This window comes from Myodes glareolus, chromosome 16, assembly GCF_982192425.1.
Source record: "Myodes glareolus chromosome 16, mMyoGla1.1, whole genome shotgun sequence".
NCBI classification, from domain to species: Eukaryota; Metazoa; Chordata; class Mammalia; order Rodentia; family Cricetidae; genus Myodes; species Myodes glareolus.
In genome coordinates this window covers 31,818,208-31,842,294 of record NC_142041.1, presented here as the reverse complement: position 1 = coordinate 31,842,294, position 24,087 = coordinate 31,818,208, and the positions used below count along the sequence as shown (strand labels likewise).

General features: G+C 50.2%; 2 protein-coding genes and 1 long non-coding RNA gene across 8 annotated transcripts; 1 reads left to right on the top strand and 2 right to left on the bottom strand.

The window, feature by feature from the left end:
* Window positions 1-5,776: 5,776 nt before the first annotated feature.
* LOC125390947 (uncharacterized) lies at window positions 5,777-8,891 on the bottom strand. 3 transcript variants are annotated; one of them, XR_015735105.1, is made up of 6 exons: window positions 8,794-8,891; window positions 8,299-8,391; window positions 8,036-8,111; window positions 7,122-7,405; window positions 6,954-7,036; window positions 5,777-6,518 (listed from the first exon to the last, which is right to left on the bottom strand). It is a non-coding gene; the product is annotated as an uncharacterized LOC125390947 (long non-coding RNA). The 3 variants fall into 3 exon arrangements; XR_015735104.1 differs by having other exon boundaries at window positions 6,961-7,036; XR_015735106.1 differs by having other exon boundaries at window positions 6,961-7,036; window positions 7,221-7,405.
* Ca9 (carbonic anhydrase 9) lies at window positions 7,168-13,818 on the top strand. Its single transcript, XM_048420168.3, has 11 exons — window positions 7,168-7,492; window positions 8,431-8,460; window positions 8,715-8,885; window positions 9,000-9,142; window positions 9,225-9,317; window positions 10,625-10,691; window positions 11,945-12,102; window positions 12,261-12,396; window positions 12,529-12,555; window positions 12,960-13,038; window positions 13,149-13,818. The coding sequence occupies exons 1-11, from the start codon at window positions 7,168-7,170 to the stop codon at window positions 13,213-13,215; spliced, it is 1,296 nt and encodes a 431-aa protein (XP_048276125.3). The 3' UTR covers window positions 13,216-13,818.
* A 905-nt stretch (window positions 13,819-14,723) lies between these two features.
* Window positions 14,724-23,870, bottom strand: Tpm2 (tropomyosin 2). 4 transcript variants are annotated; one of them, XM_087897163.1, is made up of 9 exons: window positions 23,625-23,866; window positions 23,075-23,200; window positions 19,642-19,775; window positions 19,420-19,537; window positions 19,258-19,328; window positions 18,702-18,777; window positions 18,457-18,519; window positions 18,270-18,339; window positions 14,724-14,891 (listed from the first exon to the last, which is right to left on the bottom strand). In XM_087897163.1, the coding sequence occupies exons 1-9, from the start codon at window positions 23,736-23,738 to the stop codon at window positions 14,809-14,811; spliced, it is 855 nt and encodes a 284-aa protein (XP_087753289.1). In that variant the 5' UTR covers window positions 23,739-23,866; the 3' UTR covers window positions 14,724-14,808. The 4 variants fall into 4 exon arrangements, with proteins under 4 accessions (XP_087753289.1, XP_087753287.1, XP_087753290.1 ...); XM_087897161.1 differs by lacking the exon at window positions 18,702-18,777 and adding an exon at window positions 19,052-19,127 and having other exon boundaries at window positions 23,625-23,863; XM_087897164.1 differs by lacking the exon at window positions 14,724-14,891 and adding an exon at window positions 15,609-15,929 and having other exon boundaries at window positions 23,625-23,870.
* Between the last annotated feature and the right edge of the window lie 217 nt (window positions 23,871-24,087).

The window sequence follows — 24,087 nt, the reverse complement described above, 5'->3', positions numbered from 1 at the left end:
TTTAAAAACTATGTGTATGTGTACGTGAGAGTGGGGTGTGTGTATATGTGAATGCCAGTGCCCAGAGTCCAGAAAGAGATGTCCTATGAGCTGGAGTCATGAGCAGTTGTGGCCACTCGGTGTGGGTGCTGGAATTCTCCCAGGAGCTGGAGTCATGGGCAGTGTGGTCACCCAGTGTGGGTGCTGGGAATTTCCCAGGAGGAGTCATGGGCAGTGTGGTCACCCAGTGTGGGTGCTGGGAATCAAATCCTTGTCTTCTGAGAAAGCAGGGAGCACTCTTAACTCCCCAATCTTCTCTCATACCGATAGACAAATAATTTTTAAAATAATAAAAACAAATATTTTTAAACAAGGGGAAGGGTCTAGAGATATAGTTTATTAGTTAAGAGTGCTGGCTACTCTTCCAAAGGACTCAGGTTGAATTCCCACTACCCACATGATGACCCATAACCATCTGCACCTCTAGTTCCAGGGGATCAGGCACCCTCTTGTGGCTGTCTCAGGCATCAGGCATGCATATGAACATTTCTGTCCAACCCACCAGTTCACAAATACCTGGTAACCATTTCCCAAATAATTGACTCAAACAGAGGCTTAATATAAATTATAAATGCTTGGCCAATGGCTTAGGCTTATTACTAATTAGCTCTTACATTAAGTTAACCCATATTCCTTATTTACCCTCTGCCATGTGGTGGTACCTTTATTAACATGGTACATTCGTCTACTCCATCTGCATCTGACTGGCAACTCCTCACTCCACCTTTTCCTTCCCTTAATTTGGTCACCCCACCTATACTTCCTGCCTGGCTGCTGGCCAATCAACATTCTGTTAAACCAATTCAAGTGACAAATCTTTACAGTGTACATCAGACATAGGCAAAATACCCATACCTATAAAATAATAAAATAAGGAGGAGGAGTGGAAGGACAGGACAGGGGGGAACTGGGATTGGAATGTAAAAATAAATGAATTTTAAAAAATAAAATAATTTTAAAAAGTATTTATTATGTATACAGTGTTCTGCTTTCACAAATTCCTGCACACCAGAAGAGGGCACCAGATCTCATTATAGATGATTATGAGCCACCATGTAGTTGCTGGGAATAGAACTCAGGACTTCTGGAAGAGCAGCCAGTGCTCTTAACCTCTCCAACCCAATAAAATAAATATATTTTATTTTATTTACATTATATTGTACTTATATATAATAATTGATAAAATTTATATTTTATATATTTGTAAAATTTTGTTTGTATTGTGTTTTATTTATATTTATGTATAAAATAAAATAAATATTAAAAAGTTCAGCCAAATGTGGTGGTGTACACCTTTAATCCCAGCACTAGGGAGACAGAGGCAAGAGGATCTTTGTGAGTTCAAGGCCAGCCTGGTCTACAGAGCTAGTTCCTGGACAGCTAGGGTTGCACAGAGAAACCCTGCCTCAAAAAACAAAAATTCTCTCGATAGATAGATAGATAGATAGATAGATAGATAGATATGTAGCGAGAGAGATATCTACATATATCTATTTGTATTTTTTTTTCAGACTTAAGGCCTACAGAAAATTGAGATTTAAAAAAAGCATTGTCTTAAGACACTTGGTTTATGGATATATTTTAAAAAAATCAAAACACTCATAGTAAGTATAACGCCAAGAGAGAAGAGAAAAGGCAAGCGAAAGAGAGCTGTGTATGTAATGTGATTCCCTCTGCATAAAAAGATACATGAAAGGCTGAAGGCTAAGCAATCAAAACCTAATTGTGGTTTTTATCTCTGGGGGATGAGACAGAATATAATTGGACAAATGAGTGTCTACCTGTGCCAGGCAGTGGAATCCCGAGGCTAAAGGTCTAAGAGAGAATGGCACAAGTCGGGGGATATTTTAATTCCCCGAGACCCTTCTTCATGTTCCCCAATTTTCCTTCATTGGCTATGCACTATTTTGTAATTATAAAATACATTTTATATTGGAATACTAAATGTAAGAAACATCAGACCCATTTCTTCTATTTGGACTCTTAGGAATCTGGGCCCCAAGCCAAGAAGCAGGGGATTGCCGGGGTTCTAAGCTCCCCCAGCTCAGATATTCTAAGAATCCTGAAAATGTTAAATGCTGGGCTTAGACCAGAGAACAGCCTGGAAACCTTGGAGAAATGGAGAGTTTGGAGCAGACTATTTCTTTGGTTTGGGTTCCAAGAGAACTGGTGACACCAGGTTAAGGGCCAGTAACACTGTCTCAAGTGAATGCAGAGAAACTGGAATGGTGACTTACGTCTTTAATCCCAACATGTAGAAAGCTGAGGCAGAAGGATTGCTGCAAGTCTGAGGGTAGCCTGGGCCACACAGTGAGACCCTGTCTCAAAAAAATCAAAACAAAAGAGAAGCAAATAAAGGGCAGTCCATGCTAATACAGCTCAAATGTGGGTGAGCACAGATAATCCCATGGGGATCCTGTGAATCTAAACAGTAAGAATAGAGGGGCTACAGACACAACTTAGGGACTAAAAGCACTGGCTGCTCTGGTATAAGACCCAGGTTCAGTTCCCAGGGTCTGATACCCTCTTCTGGCCTCCTAGGGCTTCTTCATGCATGCCATCACTGGGCCATCACTGGTCTTGGGTATGTTTGAGTATGTCACCGGTCTGTGGGTGGGACAGGAGATGGGAATAGAGCTCACTTTGAACTCAGGTTGGGAGCACTGTCTAATTGGTAGAAGAGGGCACAGCTGAGGATGAGGAGACACACTAAGGACTTCTTGAAATGTATCCATTTCGGTTCTGCTACACGGTGGCCACATAAAGACATGTCCATAGCCCATGAGTGTAACCTTACCTGGAGAAGGGGTTTTTGCAGATATAACTAAGAATTTTTGTTGTTGTAACATGTTTTTTGTTTGTTTATTATTGCTATTATTATTAGTTATTATTGTCGTTATTATTACTTGAGACAAGGTCTCACCATGTAACTCTGGCTGGCTTCAAACTCACAAAGATCTGCCAGCCTGTACCTCTCAAGTAATGGGACCCAAGTTATGCACCACTAGAATCCAGGAATGAACAAAAGAGGTTCTGCCAGAGCCTCTGAGGTAACCTGGTCCTGCCTATACAACTTCAAACTGGAGGCCTACAGAACGTTGAGAGTTTTAAAAATCGAATTGCCGTAAGACACCTGGTTTATGGGTTTATGGTGATTTTTATGATAGCCCAAGCAATAATAGTGTGATGGGCCAGCCTCAAGACCTCAAAACAGCTTTGGTCTTGCCTTCCAATCTGTGACTAGGGAGAAGGGGGCTTCTCTCCCGCTCTACCAGTGAGTGGTTCCCTCTTCTGTAACCCAGGGCTAATCAGAAACCTGGTTTAGGAATGTGTTTGTCCAGGTTTAGAAACACAGATCCCAGTGACCAAAGACTTGGCTTTAACAACCGCGGAGGTGTACTGTGCCAGGTGGGGAGTGTCCCACGTGGTTAGATTCAGGATAAAAGGACTCAGAGCTCAAGCTTTAGGATTTGGCCGATTCCTGGGTTATAAAGGTGTGATCCAGGATCAGAGTCCACATCTCCACCCACGGCAAGGAAACGGCCGGCAGTATGGAGAGATAGAAGGGCACGGAGCTGTAGAGGACATTGGGAAAGCTAGCGAATGCTGCAGATCCCTGCTCGGAAACACAGACACAAAACCCTACAAAGGAGATGAGGAAAGGTGGAATCACGGTGCTGTCGGAAGGAAAATGAGTAAAAGCTGAGCTCGGTGTTAGAGAAAGGGATCCGTGCAGCCCCCAAGCTCCAGTGTACAGTATGGTCCTCTCTGTTCCCATGGCCTCTCCCTCCCAGACTAGTCTACTTATTACCACAGTCTGCCTTCAGCGAGCCCCTCCAATTCATATTTGTCCATGTGCCAGAGTCCAAACAAGGTTCTGAAAACAGCCGACTCTCCATGGTGCATGATGGGTCAAATGTCATGGATGGTGCTGAATTCAGCTTCAGAAAGGCCAGCAGGGCCTTGTGCATGAGCTACATCCATATCCACTCACACAAAGGTTTTTTTGTTTTGTTTTGTTTTTTGTTTTTTGTGTTTTTTTTTTTTTGGAGGGGGGAGTTATGGTCTGACACACACAAGTCATTGACAACGAGCCCCTAAAATCTGAGGATCTGGCAAGGTGTTTTACAATGAGAAAATGCTTGATAATAGCTGTTGAATAAAAACTGACTCAAATTTTGAACCCTGCCCTCATGGCCTCAAGGAACACAAGGTATAGTATGACAGATAAAATGTCATATATCATTGTAATATGATTAAATTGTGAGCAAGATTATTGCTGGGGTCAAGTGCAGTGCCGTGGTAGTTCGGAGGCACCACTGAACTCTCCCAGGTTGGAGGCAGAGGGTTGGTAAAGAAAGGTAGCTGGGTGGTGGTGGCGCACGCCTTTAACCCTAGCATTCAGGAGGCAGAGGCAGGTGGATTCCTGTGAGTTTGAGGCCAGCCTGGTCTACAGAGCGAGTTCCAGGATAGCCAGGGCTACACACAGAGAAACTGTATCTCAAAACAAATAAAAAAGGTTTCCTTAGGCTAGCAAGATGGTTCGGCAGATAAAGGCACTTGCCTTCCAAGCCTGACATGATGGGAGGAAGCCTACAAGTAGAGTAGGAGATGCACCTGGAAATGTGGGATCAGGGAGCTGCCAGAAGTAGCCAAAGATCCTGACAAGCTGAGATGCTCAGATTATGTAAAGAGAAGGAAAATGAACAAAAGCTGAGATGGGTGTTGGAAGAAAGGATCCATGCAGTCCCAAACTCCAGTTTAGAGTATGGTCCTCTCTGCTCTTATAGCCGCTGACGATCTGAGTTTGACCCCTGGCATCCACATAAAGGTAGAAGAGAAGTGACCCCATAAAGTTGCCCTCTGCCTCCACACCTCTGACTTCTGTGGGTAACTGTTCTCTCTCTCTCTCTCTCTCTCTCTCTCTCTCTCTCTCTCTCTTTCTCTCTCTCTCTCTCTCTCTCTCTCTCTCTCTCTCACACACACACACACACACACACACACTTTAAGAGCAGAGGCCGGAGTATCTCTGTGAGTTCCAGGATAGCCTGGTCTACAGAGCAAGTTCCAGGACAGATAGGGCAGTTACACAGAGAAACCTTGTCTTGAAAAACCAAAACAAAAAGAAAAGATTCCTGGAGAAGTTGCGTGTCATCTGAGTTGGGTATTTAGAAAAGAAAGATAATGAAAACATTTAGCACCATGGTGGGCCACAAACATTAATAACCGAAGTCAAACCTGATTGGGTTCCTTAGATGAGGCCTCTTGGACCCTTCTAAACTAGGCATTACCCTTTAGATCAGAAATCGTCTAGAAGGTTCTCAAAGAGAAGCTGGGATAGCAGAATTACCTGGAGCCATGGGATATGGCTGTATGCTGCAGAATTAAAACGAATTCGATACATTCAATTAACCTATACAGCCACCCTGCTGAATGTTCACTGCACAGTCCTCAATATGGACATGAAATGACCTTATTCTTTTGTGATTTGTTGAGGCCATGGGGATCCCCTGAGCATGAGCTGCAGAACTAACAGCTGTCCTCTATCCTATGCTGCGTACCTGGGAACAATAGCAGTATTTGGAAGACTGGAAGAGGCTCGATAAGTGTTCATTAAACGACGGACTGGAGCCCCGCGTCCATTCTCACGCTGTCCCAGTTCTTTACACCCAGTCTCTCTGCCCCATCCATGCTCATAGCAGTCTTCAACACGGCCTAATATGAAAACTGGGCTTGGTCACGCTCTGCAAAACATTTTTTACATCTCTTTACTTATTACATGTGCATTTGCATACATGCGTATGCCACGGCACACATGGGGGACAGAGGACAACTTGGAGGAGATGGGTCTCTTCTTCTACCATGTCAATTCTGGGAGCCCAACTCAGATCATCAGATGTGGTGGCAAATGCCTTTACCCACTGAGCCATCTGGCCAGCCTCTGCTCAAAATATCCCATGCCTCTTCTTTGCCTAGAATATGATTCTCCTTACTGTGGCTACCATCCACCTTCCCATGGAGCTCCTAGCTCTTCTTCAAAGGTGGGGTCGTATTTTGCCCACTTCCACACTTTCTTAGGCAGGATTATAATATTTTTCCTCACTCACTGGAGCGAGAGCACCTCAGACAGGGACTCCTCATTTTCATTTCCCGGTCTCTAGTCCACAGCCTAGCATGCCATAGGTATGAAATAAATACAGAAAGCAAACACGAGTGGCTTTCTAGGCACCGAGACTTAGATTTTAAAAGGCAGTAAAAAGTTTGGAGGAAAAAAAATGAGTATTTTAGGACTGGGAGTGTAGCTCAGTGGAAGAGTTCTTGCTTGGCACCTATGTCCCTGGATTTAGTCTCCAGCACTGAAAATCAAGAATGGCAGTGGCAGAGCGGGTTGGGGGGGCAAAAAAGTATAATCTAACTGGAACATTAGGGGAAAAGCAAGAGACAAAACAGAGTGGTTTCTTGGGTGAGGTTTTGCAGACCTGGAAGTTGGAAAAAGAAAGTGGTCATACTTTGGCAGGCAATGGGGGAGCCATCAGAGTCTCTCTCATATATATAATCAAACATTCATGCTCAAATTTGTCTCCTACTTACCCGTGGGCCCCTCTACCTACTCAGCCCTAGGCTCCCCCAGTGTCTTTACCTGCCCCCTCTACCCAAGACCTGACTGTGGCAGGATTTAGACACAGGTTTCTTGTCTTCTCAGCCCGACTACACCAGGGCCCCAGCTCCCCTTCTTTCCCCTTCCCTCCCGAGGCTGGGAAGCAAGCCAGGCCTAGCAGAGACTGGCAGGCAGAAGCTGGGTGGTGCCACGGAGAACCTATACAGTGCCAGGTGGTGCCTTGGGCTCCAAGCTGAGCTGGTGATTCCGATAACCTCCTGCCTGTGAACACACCTGCCTCTTGCCCCAACCCTACCTCTTACCCGAACTGTGTCCAGGCTTTGATATCGGGGAGGGGGGCACAGGGCCAGGCAGACCTGTGGGACTTTGGCTCCATCTCTGCAAAAGGGCATTCCGTGAGTCAGCCTGCTCCCCTCAAGGCTTGCTCCTCCCCCAACCCAGCTCCTATTTCCGATGCACGTACAGCCCGTACACTCCACACCGTGTCCTGGGACACCCCAGTCAGTCGCATGGCTTCCCTGGGCCCCAGACCCCGGCCCTCTTTGTTGATCCCAGCCCCTACTGTGCTGCTGCTGGTGGTGCTGCTTCTGCTGCCCCTAGTGTCTGCGCATCCCCAGGGCCTGTCCGGATTGCAGGGGGAGCCCTCCTTGGGAGAAAGTTCATCTGGGGAGGATGATCTGGGCGTGGAGGATCTGCCCAGTGAAGAGGATGCACCTGGAGCGGCTCCACCTGAAGTTAATGCTGAAGCTGAAAAGGAGGATTCCCCGAAGTTAGAGGATCTGCCCACTGTTGAGGCTCCTGAGGACAGTCATGGCTCCCACGAGGACGGAAAACGTAAGTGATCATCAGCTTCCAAACTGAGGCTCAGGTAGTTTTAGACCTCTCCTCCCCACACCCCAACCCTAGCAAAGCATGCAGGAAGGAGGCTGTGCTCTAATAGGCAGCCCTTCTCCCTAAAGGGGAGAATAATTGGGAGAGATGGCAAAGAAAAAGGGAGGAAGTTGAAGAGGAACTAGAACTGAGGAATGGACGGAGAGGGGAAAATTGTAGAGAGAGAAAAAAGAGGAAGGCAAGAGGAAGAGAGGAGAGGAGAGGAGAGGAGAGGAGAGGAGAGGAGAGGAGAGGAGAGGAGAGGAGAGGAGAGAAGAGAAGAGAAGAGAAGAGAAGAGAAGAGAAGAGAAGAGAAGAGAAGAGAAGAGAAGAGGGTCCCAGAGGACCTACAGAGAGCATACAACTGTTACTCACAATTTTCAGTGCAGGAAGAACCAAACAGGCAGAGGAACTTTGATTTGTTTTTTGGGGGGTGGGGAGGTAAGGGATGAGGCGGGGTCTTATCGTATAGATCGGGTTGGTCTTGAACTATTTTCTGCCGTCTACCTGTCTCTACCGCTGAGTTCCAGGATTTCAGGTGTGCGTCACCACACTTGGCTCTAAGTTAGGGACGCTTGGAAAGCTGGAGACAGGAGAAAGAGGAAGGTGAGCCGCGTAAAGGGAAAAGGACGACCTGCTGGCTTGGATCTGCTAACTGAAGCTGCTCTGCAGACCCTAGTATTTGCTGGTCTGCTGGTCACTCCCCAGAGGCCGAGTCACAGTTGGTGGCAGGCCACCGTGCTTTGCACCTAGCTTGCTTCATTCGTTACCTGCACACTCTTGTAAGACAGCCAGCCGGGTCTGTGAGGTCCCACCAGAGCCGGAGGGAATCTCCTTATTCTGGGCACCGAGAAGTGACTGGGCTGTAAGAGTGAGCTTATTAATTCTTCTCATTTATGCAGGGGGTGGCCACGGTCTTTGGAGCTATAGAGGTAAGACACCCACCTCCGACACACACCTAATCTGGGAGTCCAACCCTATTGATCTACTCCCCCACCCCCTCCCCGCCTCCCGCCACCTCCCGCCACCTCCCGCCACCTCCAATACTAGCTCTAGTCTGGACCCACGTCTCTGACCCCACCCCCACCCCACTCCCGCCTCTAAGCTTCCTGACTCCACCCCCTGCTTATCCTAACGGTTCTTGTCCTAATCATCAGACTTCGTGCACCTTTTTCTCTCATCCCAGGCACCCAACTCTGGCCCCAGGTGTCCCCAGCCTGCGCCGGCCGGTTTCAGTCCCCTATAGATATCCGCCCAGAGCTCACCTCGTTCTGCCGCGCCCTACAACCCCTGGAACTACTCGGCTATGAGCTCCAACCTCTCCCGGAACTGAGCCTGCAGAATAATGGCCACACCGGTGAGGTGTCTGGGGCGGGACCTACGGAGGGGAGTGGCAATTCAGCTGTGCTTGGGGGGTTCTGCTGGCGCTCACGGGTGGGTAGACATTGCTCCCTTGCCACTCTCCACGCAGTACAGCTGACTCTGCCACCTGGGCTGAAGATGGCTCTGGGACCAGGGCAGGAATACCGGGCTCTGCAGTTGCACTTACACTGGGGAACTTCAGATTACCCGGGCTCAGAGCACACTGTGAATGGCCACCGTTTCCCTGCTGAGGTGGGCATCGGGCTGTCCCGAGAGGAACAACGAGGATGTGATTGGAGCGCTGGGCTCATTCTGACCCTTAAACCCTCTCTAGATCCATGTGGTTCACCTCAGTACTGCTTTCTCCGAGTTTCATGAAGCCTTGGGTCGCCCTGGAGGCCTGGCCGTTTTGGCTGCCTTTCTGCAGGTACCACATTTGACACTCCTATCCCATGGGTTCGGTGCATCTTGTTAGCAGGGACTCCATTCCAGCATTCTCAAGCTGGTCAGTTAGCTGTCTGCTCCATTCACACCTTTGTTCATTCAGCAGCAGCAGGGAACCAGGAAGCAGGGTACAAGAAGGCTTCCTTTAAGAAGCCCACAGGGGGGCTGGAGAGATGCCTGCTCTTCCAAAGGTCCGGAGTTCAATTCCCAGCAACCACATGGTGGCTCACAACCATCTGTAATGAGGTCTGGTGCCTCTTCTGGCCTGCAGACATGCAGGCAGAGTACTGAGAATACTGTATGCATAATAAATAAATAAATAAATATCTTTTTTTTAAAAAAAAGAAGTCCACAGGGCTGGAGAGATGGCTCAGCGGTTAAGAGCATTGCCTGCTCTTTCAAAGGTCCTGAGTTCAATTCCCAGCAACCACATGGTGGCTCAACCATCTGTAATGAGGTCTGGTGCCCTCTTCTGGCCTGCAGGCATACACACAGACAGAATCAGAATATTGTATACATAAATAAATAAATATTTAAAAAAAAAGAAGCCCACAGGGCAAAGGCAGAGTCATAAATGAAGAACACTAAAAACAGTGGTCACGGAGGTGGGTCCTTCGCAGGTGGGAAGGGCTGTTGCACAGAGAGAGACCACCATGAGCAAACACAGTATGCACCGTTTCAGGGAACTCCACATGCAACAAATGGGGAGGAGGCATTTCTCGGCTACTTCTGTGAGCCCTCAGGTCCCCGTCATGAAATGCAGTATTCACTGATCTGTGTACCCTTAATGATCAAGAATGCACTTGCCATGGTAGGAGGAAGCCAGGAAGTGAGGAGATGCCATGCCTGTAAGCCTCACTAGTGTAAAGTTCACAGCATCAAGCCAGACAAGTGCCTCAGATATAGCATGCAGGACTCCACTCCAAGAGTCAAACTCATGAATCATTAAAGCAAATACAGAGGCAACACAAGTACAAAACCTATTATGGTTTTCTTCGGGAGACCATGGAGTGTATGTGGAAAGAATGACGAGGGACACTATGAAAGTGAGCAGGGCCCGGATCCCTGAGGGGCCAAGCAACCTCCTTCAGTTTGCCCTTGAAATCCAGGACACCAAGCTAATTCATTTGCAAAGCAAGAGTAACAGCATTTGAATAATCAGATTTTTTATATTTTCCCAGCATCCTCAGAGGTGAGGAATGGGGAAAGACTACTGGAACCCTACGCCATGTTCAGGCCTCTAACTGTGGTCAATCTGCCCTGTACTGTACCCCATGCCCGCCCCTGCAGGAGAGTCCAGAGGAGAACGGTGCCTATGAACAGCTGCTGTCGCATTTGGGAGAAATTGCAGAGGAAGGTCAGTTTGTGGCTTCCTCAGGAGCCGCCCATCTGAGGATGGACACGAGGAAGGAGTTGAGGGTGAACTGGCTCTGAATTGGTAACGATGGCGAAACTGCTGAGAGACAAATGGGAACAGGGAAACTACTGCCCGCAATTAGAAATCAAAACCAAACAGAAGATACAATTAGACGACAAAGCCGAGTTGGGGCTGGGCATGGTGGCACGTGCCTTTAGTTCAAGGCCAACCTGGTCTACATATGAGTTCCAACAGTCAGGGGTATATAGTGAGACCGTCTCAAAAACAAACAAACACAACAATAAGTAAAGTAGAGAGGAAAAATGTTTAATGTTTAAAACATAGGATTGAGTGTGGAAAGCTAAACTGACTTTGAGAACTGTCTACCATTTATGAACATCAAACATTTTATGTTTGTGAATGTTTGAGAGCAGGGCATGGGAGAGAAGGCTGACAATCCAGTGCTTGGGATGCTGGCTACATACCAAGTTGGAAGCCAGTCTAGGTTACACGAGACCATGTCTCTGAAAGGCTAGGGGTTTAGCTTAACGGCAGAGCAAGGGCATGTGTGACACCCTAGGTCTGGCACTGAAAACCCACTTTAGCTGAAAAGTTAGCTCCCTTCTCAGTGACTGAGTTATTTTAAATCTCAATTTACTAGACTTTAGGTTTTTGATAAACTAAAACACATAGAGCTTTGTGTCTTTTTGTTTTGTTTTGTTTTTTCAAGACAGGGTTTCACTGTGGAGCTCTGGCTGTCCTGGAACTCACTCTGAAGACTAGGCTGGACTTGAACTCATAGAGATCAGCTTGTCTCTGCCTCACAAGTGCTGGGATTAAAGGTGTGCGCCAGCACAGCCTGCATTTGTGTCAGTCTTTTCTGGTTACACATATTAAATGTATTTATAAATTATTCTACATATGTGTGCTCACTAGATAGAATACAGGATCTCCACCTGTGCCCTACATCCCAGCTCCACTTTCTCCTTTTATTCCAATCTGGGTTGAGTCAGCAGTCCTGCATGATATGGACGCGTACTCAGAAGACTGAAGGCCTCGAAGGAGGGCTGATGAGCTCTTGTCTTGGGACTGGAGAAATGGCTCAGCAGCACAAGGCCTCCTCTAATTGCCCAAAGCCCTTTACCTCCTTTTGAATCAACCACACATAGTGAGAAGCAGTGAACCTGGGCTTGTGCCTGGAGCTTCCAGGGCACATGATCTAGGTGAGACCTCAACACAGACCCTCTCCACAGGCACACAGATCCAGATCCCAGGTCTGGATGTCTCTGCATTGCTGCCCTCGGACCTCAGCCGCTACTATCGATATGAAGGGTCCCTAACCACACCTCCCTGCAGCCAGGGGGTCATCTGGACTGTGTTCAACCAGACAGTGAAGCTGAGCGCGAAGCAGGTGAGAGTCGGGTGCGGTACTGACATGGGGCGTTGGAAAAGGGGAACGTAGTAAGAGAGGAGGACGAGTCAAGGGGCCGTGTCGTGAAGGGAGACGGAGGGCTGGGGACCCCTTGCTCCTTTTTGTCTCGTACTATCTACCGACCCTCCCTCTCCCAGCTCCATACTCTCTCTGTTTCCCTGTGGGGACCTCATGATTCTCGGCTACAACGGAATTTCCGAGCCACACTACCTTTGAATGGGCGAAAGATTGAGGCTTCTTTCCCTGCCGAAGTGGACAGCAGCCCTGAGCCAGGTGCGCAGTTGTCTGATGGTCCATGTTGCCACGCCCCCTAGTCACGGGTCCCTCCTCTTCCCGTGTCTTTGTGCTACAGCCCTGTCACAGGTACTCATGGGCCTGGCTCTAATGTCTCCTTTTTCTCTTCAGTCCACACGAATTCCTGCCTTGCTGCTGGTGAGTTGGGGGTCCCTCTTGTTCCTGATGCTGGGGAACACCCTTTAGTATCCTTCAGTCTGGGAGTGAGTATTTTATTTTTCTGCAGAATAAATGGCCCTAAACCAATGATAGATCAAGTAGGGACCCCCACCCCCCATCCCCGTACCTCTGCTTTAGTTTATCAGGGCGAGGCCCCGGAACTCTTCTGCGATGCCCCTCCCTCCCCCAACACCCCTTTTACCTAGCAGATGGAGGAAAACGGGTGCTTTTCTTACACTATCCACCTCCAACCTCCAGCTGGCCTGCTCTGGAGACTGAAGCCCTGGGGCTGCTTGAGCACTCACTCGGGCAAAGGGTCACGAGTATAGGAAGTCAACTTGGAGGGAAACCCACTTTCTGAGGCAGCTCGTCCTTTCCCCTAGGTGACATCCTAGCCTTGGTGTTTGGCATTCTCTTTGCTGTCACCAGCGTGGCCTTCCTCATACAGCTGTGGCAGAACAGGTATCTTTGGTCCTCCTTTGGCACAGCCTCTTTTGTAGAACCCAGAATTCCAGGACTGCCAATGAGCTCATTCAGGGCTGGCTTTCTGATTCTAGTTCCCTGTTCTATAGGCACAGAAGTGAGACCAAAGATGGAGCTAGCTACAGCCCAGCGGAAATGGCAGAGACTGGAGCCTAATAAGGAGAAGCCAGCTGAGGGTTCTGAAAACCTTGTCCTGTCCTGCCCATTATACAACTCCTTTTAACCACTAAAGAACCTTCCTCATCTTTTTAACTTTTCTTCTTTTCCTTAAAGTACTGCAATGGGATCTTATAGTGAAAAGCCCAGGCTGGACTCAATTCTTGTTTTGTTTGTTTGTTTTGTTTTTTTGAGACAGGGTTTCTCTGTAGCCCTGACTGTCTTGGAACTAGCTCTATAGACCAGGCTGGCCTCAGAGATCTGAATGCCTCTGCCTTCTGGGTGCTGGAATTAAAGGCACACACCAGCACTGCCTGGCAATGCTTGCTCTTACTATGCGGTCAAATGCTCTACTACTAAGTAATACACCCCTTGATCTTACTATGGAGGCCAGGCTGACGTTGAACTGAGTGTGTGGGTAATGGAGTTTGAACCCAGTCTCTTGTTCTGACTAGGCAAGTGTTCTACCACTGACTAAGCTTCTAGCCCCTTCCCTTGAACGCTCCAGCCTGTCTCAGCCCCTTGAATGCTGGGGTTACAGGCATGCACCATCATGCCTGGCTCATCCTGATTATTTTTAAAATAAATATTTCTAATAAAATATGTATAAGTTGCCTTTGTCCTTGAATCAAAAGGATGTTCTAGTAATTTCCCATGGCTGCTGGGGGAAGAAACATCTCCCACAAGCTCAGAGGTGACACACTTAGAGGCCCCCAGGCAGGGTTGTCCAAGAAGAACTTTATGCGCTAGCCCAGGTGTGAGTGGGCTATGTTCTTCCTGGCTTTCTCAAGTTGAACACACCAACTTTCAGATTTTAGAATCTGCCTGCTTTCCTTGCTCACGGCCCCTTCCTTCTCTTCACTATGCCGACCCCTCACTTCCACTGTTCCATCTTCATTACTGCCTTTCACCTTATTCCCAGCCCCTCTTTTCCCTTCTTGACAGTCTTCTGCTGTAGCTTAGACTGGATCAAGCCTACAGGGCCTGCACCATCATGCATGGCTTTTCCCTAAAGCTCTGAGGACCTTGGGATGATACTGTGCCTGACCCCTAAACCCAAACCAACCTCCTCCATTTCCAGTTCTTTGCTCAGGCACGCAGTGTCTCTTCCTGGCTAACATGGCATTTCCCAGGATTAGAATATGGACCTTGTTGGGGCAAGAACACAGAGCAGTTTGAGTCAGATGGTTGGCTTAGTCACACGGAGTGAGCCTTTTGGGCTTTCACCCTGTTGAAATATCTGCCCCTTTTTGAAGTTTTGCCTTTAGAATGTCTGGCCCAGTAACTATTGAAGCAGAGGCTGGGCCATGGATGGTGGCTCTGCCCTGTGAGGACTAGAGGCCGGGACAGTTTCCTACCCGCTAGGGAACTGCTACACAGGATTGTTTGCCGAGTCCCAGATCCACACCTCAGAACTCCCATTGCAAAGGGGATCCCACTGCAGGGATGGGAGCCAGGCCCTGACCATTCAGGGCCCCTCCCAGCACTGCTGCCAACCAAAGAAAGGCTTAAAAGGGCCCTGGCATGCCAGGAACATCAGTTTATTGGCCTGAGGAGGGAACTATGTAGTCTGGTAGGCAGCAGGGCCAGCCCTTACAGGTTGTTGAGTTCCAGAAGGGTCTGGTCCAAGGTCTGGTGAATCTCCACGTTCTCTTCCTTGGCACTAGCCAAAGTCTCTGTGAGGGGAAGCAACAGGTGAGGTGGGGGAGGGGAAACTGGAGGCAGGAACATGAGGGAGGGAACCAAGGACAGGGATGGCAACACATACAGAAACATGTTAGGAGATAAACACATACAGAAACATGTTAGGAGACACTTTGGGGACCTGGGGCAAATGGGTAGACCGACCGGACACAGAAGGCTTGGGTGGCATCAATGGCCTGGGGAGGCCTGTATTGTAAACAGGTGGCCTTCCTTTAGAAGGTTTAGGAAAATTGAAAACAGAAGGAAAGACAAAGGTTCAGTCAGGAAAGGGAGGTTCAGACAGACAGAATTGGGACAGAAAACAGACCTGCAGTTGCTGTAAAAGCCCCTCTTGCTGAGATCCAATACTTTTTCGACTTCACAAGGACCTTTTCTGACCTTCTGGCCCCTCCCCTGTGTCTCACTACCTCATCTCCCTTCCAGCCATTCCATCAGATTCTAGAATCCCAGTTAAGTGCTCCAAGGTCAGTGATAGACTGCAGAGGGGAAGGGGGGCGGTGCTTGATGGACCCACTTATATCACATGCATGGATTCTCAGTGACAGGCTGGGGGTGCCATGCAGAAGGATCTGTGTGGGGGCTGAGTGTCACAAGACCGAGGACGTTGGTAAAAGCCAGGGTCTCAGGAGTAAACGGTGCTTTGACAGTGATGATGGAGGACTCTCTGGGGGGCAGGAAAACAGCATGGAGACCGAGTTCAGAGTTTATTAAATAGTAGAGAGGAGGGAGGTCAGTGGATGGTGGATAGATAGCAGGGGAAAGCCAGTGCCAGAGTAGGTGGCAGGAGTGACAGGCGTGCTCCCTCAGCTGCCCTCAGCCTGGCTACGCAATGTTGTCCATTTGTGCTCCTCTTGGCTGCCCCCACCCCCTCAGAGAGAATGGAAAGAGAGACGAGAAGGAGCCAGCAACGACCACAGTGGTATGGACTCAGAGAGAGGTGATGTCATTGAGCGCGTTGTCCAGCTCCTCGCTGATGGCCTTGTACTTCATCTTCTGTGCATAGACCTCATCTGGGGAGTCCGAAGAGGAGGGGAGGAGGAGATGGAAAAGGGGAGGAGGGAGCATGGGGAAGAGATGGAAGAGGGAAAGAGGAGATGGAGAAGGGGGGGGAGGAAACACATGGAGAGGAGGGGAGGAGGAAGGGGAGAGGAGGAGGGAGCACAGTGGGGGAGAGAAGGAGGAGATGGATGATGGGGAAAGGAGCACGGGGAGGAGATGGAGAAGGGGAGGGGGAAGGAAACACATGGGGAGGAGAGGAGCATGGGGGGAGCACGGAGAGGAGATGGAGGAGGGGAGGAGAAGAGGGAGAGAAGGTGATGAAATGGAAAATAGAATCAGAGAGATGAACAGAAGAGAGGCCAGAGGACAGACCAGATGGCAGTCAGGGCTTCCTCTTCCCCTTTCTCTCCCCTGGCTTCTTTTTGTCCTCTGCACCCCAACTTCTCTCTCCCGCTGCAGCATCTCCCAGGAGCCTGTGGGCAGTGCTCTGAGCAGGCAGCCATGCAAGCTTAAGAGGGAAAGGAAGGGTGCTGGCCAGAAAAGTCTAAAGTCCTAAAGTTGGAGATAAAATTCCTGCTTGCTGAGAAGACTGGAAACAAGAGACATGGGGATTAATGGAAGTAAAAGGTTATCAGAATAAAAGAGAAAGGCGACCTTTGTTGATAATAGCAGTAACCACAGACCAGCAGATACCTGGATTTCTGGTTTTGCTAAGGCTAGCTCAAAGTAGCATCTTCCATTAACAGTATTGTGTAAATCCTGACATTTGATCAAATAGTGACTGGGCATATAGCTCAGTGGCAAAGAACTTGCCTAACATGTAAGAAGCCCTAGGTTCAATCCCCAGCACTGAATTAAAAAAAAAAAAATCAAATATCTCTGTATTCAGTAAAGAAGTCTTGTGGCTGCAGACAGGTCTGCGGTAGAGCTCAGGTCTAAAACATACAAGGCTGTGAGTTCCATCCCCAGCACAAGGGGGTGGGGCGTCTCTGCAATAAGACCATTGCATTGTCCTTAGTGATAGCATTTGCTACACTAGTGTTATGCAAGACCAGCAGCATCAGCATGAAGGAGCCTGTAATCCCAATATTGTGGAGCCAGATTCCAGGGGATTGCCACAGTTCTGAGGCCAGCCTGGTCTACAGAATAAGATCCTGTCCAGTGAAAACAATCATTTGGAGTATAAGCTGCTTGTTTGGTCTTTCTTTCTTTCCTTCCTTCCTTCCTTCCTTCTTTCTTTCTTTCTTTCTTTCTTTCTTTCTTTCTTTCTTTCTTTCTCTGTCTCTCTCTCTTTCTTTCTTTTTTCTCTTCTTCTTCCTCCTCCTCTTCTTCTCTATTTCTCTTTACCTCCCATGTGATCTACCACTCCAGCCCTCAGAAATCCAATTTTGAAAATTGTGTGACTATATAATGATTTGTGTGTGTTTGTGGGTGTCTGTGTGGTGGTCAGAGGTCAACTCTGACGTTGGTCCTTAACTTCTATCCTGTTTGAGACCAAGTCTGATCATCATGTCGCATTCCAGACCAGTTTGATCTTCTAGCAATCCTCCTGTCTCCACCCCCATTTCCTCTCCTATAGTGTAGGAGTGTTGGGACTGCAGACATTGGCTACTGTGTCTAGCTTTTACATGCGTTCTGGGTTTCAGAATTCATGTTCTCACGTTTGTGGGATGTGTTTTACCCACTGAGTCACTCTTCCAAGCCCAGGAACATGTTTTCTTTTTTTAGATTTAAAAAAAAAAAAAAAAAACGTGCTGGGCAGTGGTGGCGCACACCTTTAATCCCAGCACTCCGAAGGCACAGGCAGGTGGATCTCTATGAGTTCGAAGCCAGCCTGGCCTACTGAGGTACAGGATAGTCAGGGATACACAGAGAAACCCTGTCTCAAAAAAAAAAAAAGAAAAAAATTCACACGTATGGGTGTTTTGTCTGCAGGTCTGTGTACTATGTGTATGCATGGTCATCAGAGGCCGGAAGAGGGTGTCAGGTCCTCTGGACCCGGAGTTTCAGACGCTTATGAGCCACCATGTAGATGCTGGGACTCAAGCCTAGGTCCTCTGGAAGAGCAGCCTGTGCTCTTAACCACTGAGCCAGCTCTATAGCCCCCATCAATCTGTTTTTAACTTTTCAGATAATCATTCATTCTAAGCCCAGAAAAGCACTGGAGCGGCCTGTCATAATTCCTTGGAATGTGGACACGGCCGGCCAGAGTCTGCAGAGCCCTGGGTAATTAACAAATACGATGAGATAAGGGGCAGGCCCAGGGGCATGGGTGCGGAGGGGCAGGCTGAGGGGTATGGGTGCGGAGGGGCAGGCTGAGGGGGATGGGTACGCAGGGGCATCCCTTTTACCTTCTAGGTCATCGATGGTCTTCTCCAGCTTTGCCACAGATCTTTCAGCAAACTCTGCTCGGGTCTCAGCCTGCGATCAAGACGGATAGGAGACACGGTCAAGAAAGAGGCCTTCCCAGAGAGTCTCCCAGCCGTCACCCCTCCTTCTTGTCTCAGAGCCTCAGTTTCCCCGCAGTGGCAATCTCACCTCCTTCAGCTTCTCCTCCAAAAGTTTGATCTCCTCTTCATACTTGTCCTCTTTGGTGGAATACTTAAAGAGACACACACATGCTGTCAGTGAACTGCTTCCTGCTCCCTGAACCCTGCAGCTCCCCATGAACCCCGCGGGCTCCTACCGACCTTCACAAGCACCTAGCCCTCCCTACCTAAGCCCTCTTTTCCGCGCCACATGACCCCAAGACCCAGTCCTCACTGCCCCTCTGCCCCTGCTACCTTGTCCGCTTGGGCTTCCAGGGATTTCAAGTTGTTGGTAACAATTTTCAGCTCTTCCTCTAGGTCCCCACATTTACTGCAGGGGTGTGTGGCAGGATGGAGCGTGAAGGCGCAGTGAGGTGAGACAGGGGTGGAGGGTGGGGGGGGGGGGTGGCACAGTGGGGGAGGGGTGGAGGAGAAAAGAGAAGAGCCAAGTGGTGAGAGTGACAGCAGGCTGAGTTTGGAAGCCGCATCCCCGCCCGACCCAATCCCTACTGCAAGAGAGACAGAAGCCTGAGATGCCGAGCCGAGGTGAGATGTGAGGTGAGAAAAAGGTGCTATTGCCTAGAAAGGCCCAGAGAGGTTACTACCTCCTCCTCAGAGGCTATCAGCGACTTGAGGGCCTGGTCCATGGTTCGAAGCTCCTCCTCCAGCTGCCTGGCTCGGCTGGGGGGCAGCAGGCATAGATCAGAGGACAAGGCCTGTCCCTGTGGCCTCTGGCCCGGGGAACTGCCTGACCACTGTGCACAGTGCCGAGCCCTTAGCTGTCCCCTTTCCGCCCCCAGGGTATCCTTACCTCTCGGCCACCTCAGCCCTCTCTTCTGAGCGCTCCAGCTCCCCTTCCAGGATCACCAGCTTCCTGGCCACCTGAGGGAAAGGGGGAGGGAGAAGTAGGTCAGTGGTGACTGACGGAGACTTTGGGAACTGCGGGTGAAACGAAGCGGGGCAAGGCCGGCACCTCCTCGTATTTGCGGTCTGAGTCCTCAGCGATGTGCTTGGCCTCCTTCAGCTGCATCTCCTGCAGCTCCATCTTTTCCTCATCCTTCATGGCCCGGTTTTCAATGACCTTCATTCCTCTGAGAAGCAGGGGGAGGAGTTCACGTGGGGTCAGTCCCAGCAGAGGCAGGCCCCTCCCCCTGTAGACCCCCGACCTGCCTCCCTCCAGGGCCCCCTTCCCCACCTCTCGCTCTCATCAGCCGCTTTCTCAGCCTCCTCCAGCTTTTGCAGGGCTGTAGCCAGGCGCTCCTGCGCCCGATCCAACTCCTCCTCTACTAGCTGGATGCGGCGGTTCAGGGAGGCCACATCTGCTTCAGCCTGTGGGTCAGAGGGCAGAGGTCAAAAGGTTTTGTGTGCCTTAATGAGCATCAGCTGAGCTCCAAGGACAGCACAATTCTTCTGAAAATTAGCTTTCTGGCTTCTGTGTGGTCAACGTATCTCCCTCCCCCACCCATCTGAACAATAATCTTCTGCTTAGGTGAAAACCTGCATCCCCGCCCCTCCCAAGCTCCATTCTCCAGAGGTGCTGCCTCTTCTGGCACTATACATGGCAGTTCCTGTAACTCCCTTGAGAGAGACCACTCCAAATGTTAACACCTAAGTCTGGGGCAGCTCTGTTTCCTATAAAGCAGACCCTGGTTCAGGTAAGAGGGAATTGGGAAGAAACAGAACAACTAGAGTTTGCCGCTGCTAAAAAAGCAGCCAATCACAGAATCAAGTTCTGTGATATCACCAGTTGCCAGGCAGACTCTCAACAAGGCAATCCAAAAAGGCAAGCCAGGCCAGGCCTGTATGGAGCTGTGGCAGCAGCAAGGGGCTCCCTGCCAAGGTGACAGTGGGGGGCGGGAGGAGGGAATGCAAGTGATGAGACTCAGACTCTGAATATGGAAGCAAAACCTTAGAGGTTTTGGAGAAGGTCCATGGAAACCCAGGCTGCCCTGAGAAAGAGAGCCGGGGCGGTGCAAGATGGCCCGTAAAGGAAGATGACAACAGCAGTGTGGTTTTCAAGCGCACTGGCTCGGAGTCAGACTGTCTGTTGTCTTTGAGCCACGGCTCAGGGACTCCACACTTATGTGACCTTGGGCAGCACATTTGGCCTCTCTAAGCCTCAGTTTCCTCCTTTACAAACCAGAACTAACAATCACAGCTTCTTCGGACACACTGTTAACCAACTGGACCAGGCAGGAAGCTCATGAAACTAAACAGGTTTTCGACCCCATGCTAGATTCACTGAACTGAGATCTCCAAGGGGCTTGGGACTCTTGTGCCTTTAAAGAAAAAGTATTGATTTTATTTTTATATATCATTGTTTTGCCCACACGTATGTGCACTGCATGTGTGCCTAGTACCCATATGGTTGTGAACCACCAGGAACCGAACCCAGGTCCTCTGAAAGAGCAGCCAGAGCTCTTAACCACTGAGCCATCTCTCCAGCCCCTCCCCACTTTAAGCCGCCATGGGAAAGAGGGACATTCTCTGCAGGTAACATGCTAAATGCATTGCCTGCTCAGAGTCCTCCCTTCATGTTAGATAGCCATGTCTCATTCTCCGAGACAAAGCCAGAGAGACCCCTGTTGAGATTTAAGACCAAAAGGAAAGGATGGGATAGGTGGAGGGGAAGGGGGGAGTGAAGGGGAAGAGCTGGGGAAGGGGGAGTGAGGGGAGAAGAGCTGGAGAAGGGGGGTGAAGGGGAAGAGCTGGGAAAGAGCAGAGTAAGGGGGGGAGAGTTGGGGAAGGGGGGTGAAGGGAAAGAGCTAGGGAAGGGGGCAGTGAAGGGGAAGAGTTGGGGAAGGGGAGACTAAGGGGGGAAGAGTTGGGGAAGGAGGGAGTAAGGGGGGAAGAGTTGGGATAGGAGGGGTGAAGGGGAAGAGCTGGGAAGGGGGGCTGAAGGGGGAAGAGTTGGGGAAGGGGGGAGTGAAGGGGAAGAGCTGGGAAGGGGGGAGTGAAGGGGGGAAAAGTTGGGGAAGGGGGGAGTGAAGGGGAAGAGCTGGGAAGGGGGGGGAAAGGGGAAGAGCTGGGAAGGGGGGGTGAAGGGCAAGAGCATGGCAAGGAGCGAGGCTGGCACAGAAGGAGGCCCTGGGAAACATCACCATATATAGAAAGCAGCTTATGGCTTGTCCTCCAGGTGCCTTAGTACCCGGAGTTTGGCCACCTAGAACAAGAGTCCATCGTGGGCACAGGGCCTGGTGACTCAATGTGGAAACACTGGAGACAGCACAGGGGAGAATGACTCTGGGGGACACTGGGGTTACTCTAGAGAGATGATGGTGGTAGGTAACCGTGACTGCCTATGGGCCTGAATAATATGGCCCTGACAAGCTTCAGAAGTCCTGGGGTCATCCACGACTGATATCTGTCATGTCTGCTCTCCTAAACTGTGGATGCTGGCTCTTCTCCCACTACAGGACAGTCACTACAATAGTCCCCACTGGCTGAACGGCAAACAGAGAAGAGAAACTGAGGCACTGTGTAAGTTAATGGCGGTGTTCGAGGTAACACTATAAAATGGGGCTGCATTTCCTATTTATGTTGGCAGGGCTGCCTGCTTCCCCAACTGTCCCTGCCCCCCCCCTGCCCCCCACCAAGCTCCTTGGGTTTCCAGTCTTGCCTCCAGCTGCACTGAGCCTTGGTTATTTATAGAGTACCAGATGCCCAGGGTCATCTTTGAGAGCAGCTGCTGGTCAGTTCCCTCCCAAGTGCCAGCGCTGGTAGAGAACCCAACCTGGAGACTAGAGGTCAAAGAAACCTAGCTACGGGGTTCGGAGAAATAGAGAAAGAGCAACCCCAGTGCCATCTCGGGTGTTCACACTATGCCTGTGTTACTCGCCCCCCAGGCCTACTTACAGACTCATCTTAAATCCCAAACAAGAAACTGAGGCAGGGAATGGTTGGCAGTGCCTCATCTACAGTCCTGTGATCACCCTGCCTGAGGATGTGAGAGGGGAGCGGCAGGAAGTAGAGAAGTCTGGCTGGGGATGGGCAGGCAAACCTCAGGGTAAGTGGAGCCTGCCAAGGTGGCTGCCTTGGCAGTTGTGGCCCTGTCCCTCGGCCTGAGGTTGACAGCTTAATGAGGGTAAATGAGGAGCCATCAGAACCTGAGCTGAGGCTCCAGGGCAGCAGCCCTGCTGGGCCAGAGGTCAGGGGTGAGGAATTCCTAACTGGGCCCCTTAGGGCTGTAACTCCAATCAGAGTCCCATCTCTGGAACTCTCTCCCTCTCCTGCCTGCTAGCTCCCCACATTCAACCCCAACCCTCACACACCCCAACTGTGGCTGCCATCTCCTCCTCTTCATGCTCAGAGGGAGGATGAATCAAGGGGGGGGGATGGTAAATTCTCACCTCCCACCCTCAGTGACTCACCCAGTCGATCACTGTACAGGCTAAGGGCTGGAACCCAAGGGAATTACAAGGCCGAGTCCTGAGGGGATGTAGTAGGTGGTTTTGATTTACCCAGTGTCTTGAGTTACTTGTGGAAACCTGTTCCTAGCTGGCGTTACAGAGAGGAAACCACTTCTGTTCTGGTGCTAGAGACCTAGATCCCTTTCTCTCTTCATGCTCATGCCTGGGGCTCCTAGTCAGTGTCCTACTGTTGTTAGAAGTCCCCAAAGCCACACTCACGTCGGTGGCCTTCTTCTCAGCCTGCTCCAGTTTCTCCTGAGCATCCTTCACAGACTCAGAATACTTTTCCACCTCATCCTCTGTCCCCTTCAGCTTCTTCTGGAGGGCCTGCTGCTCTTCCTCCAGCTGTGGAAGAGGGAGAATTGGTCAGCCAGGTCTGGGTCAGGCCCTGGAGGCAAGGAAGGCAGCGGTCTGGGAAGGAGTGTGTGTGTGTGTGTGTGTGTGTGTGTGTGTGTGTGTGTGTGTGTGTGTGTGTGTAAGGGAGGGTGTTTCTAGGAGACACTTGGAGATTGTTGGGGGAGAAGGAGAGACAGTGCAGTTAGCAGGGTTAGGAGGCCCTGGGAGGAGAAAGTGACAAACCTCAAGAGGCAAGGACCCACTGCAGCTTTGTAAAGACAGGAGTGGTAACTGGGGACTCCTGGGGGTGGGGTAAAAGGTCTAAGTTAGGGCTGAGCTCTGGAAGGTCCTGTGAAGACCCACATCGAAAGGAAGGCCTTGGAGAGCAGACACAAGGCTTGGGGAGAGAAGGGGAGGTTACACGGGACCCCACCTGCTTGCATCGGTCCTCAGCTTGCTTTTTGTCAGCTTCGGCCTGTTCCGCACGGTCGATGGCATTCTCCTTGTCCAGTTTCAGCATCTGCATCTTCTTCTTGATGGCGTCCATGGCTGCAGTTGCGGGTGGGCCGACAGGCGGGCTGTGAAGACTGGGTAGACTGGGCTGTCTGCGAGCACTGGATGCACGTGGGGGGACAGGTCAGGAGGACCGAGAGGGACTGGGATGTCCCAGCAGCGCGGGCGCCTAAAAGGCGGGGAGGGACCGGGCGGAGCCGGGGACCAGGACCCTCCCCCACCAAGGCCCAAACCTTGTAGGGGCAGAAGCACTGCCCGGTCGCGGGGCGCGGCCGCTCTTTGCGCCCACCCCTCCGGTCCGCCCCTTTGGGTCCTGGCCCCGCCTCCCTTTTTCCCCCGGGCCAGCCGTCGGAAGGAAAATTGAGGGCTGTACAATCTTGGTC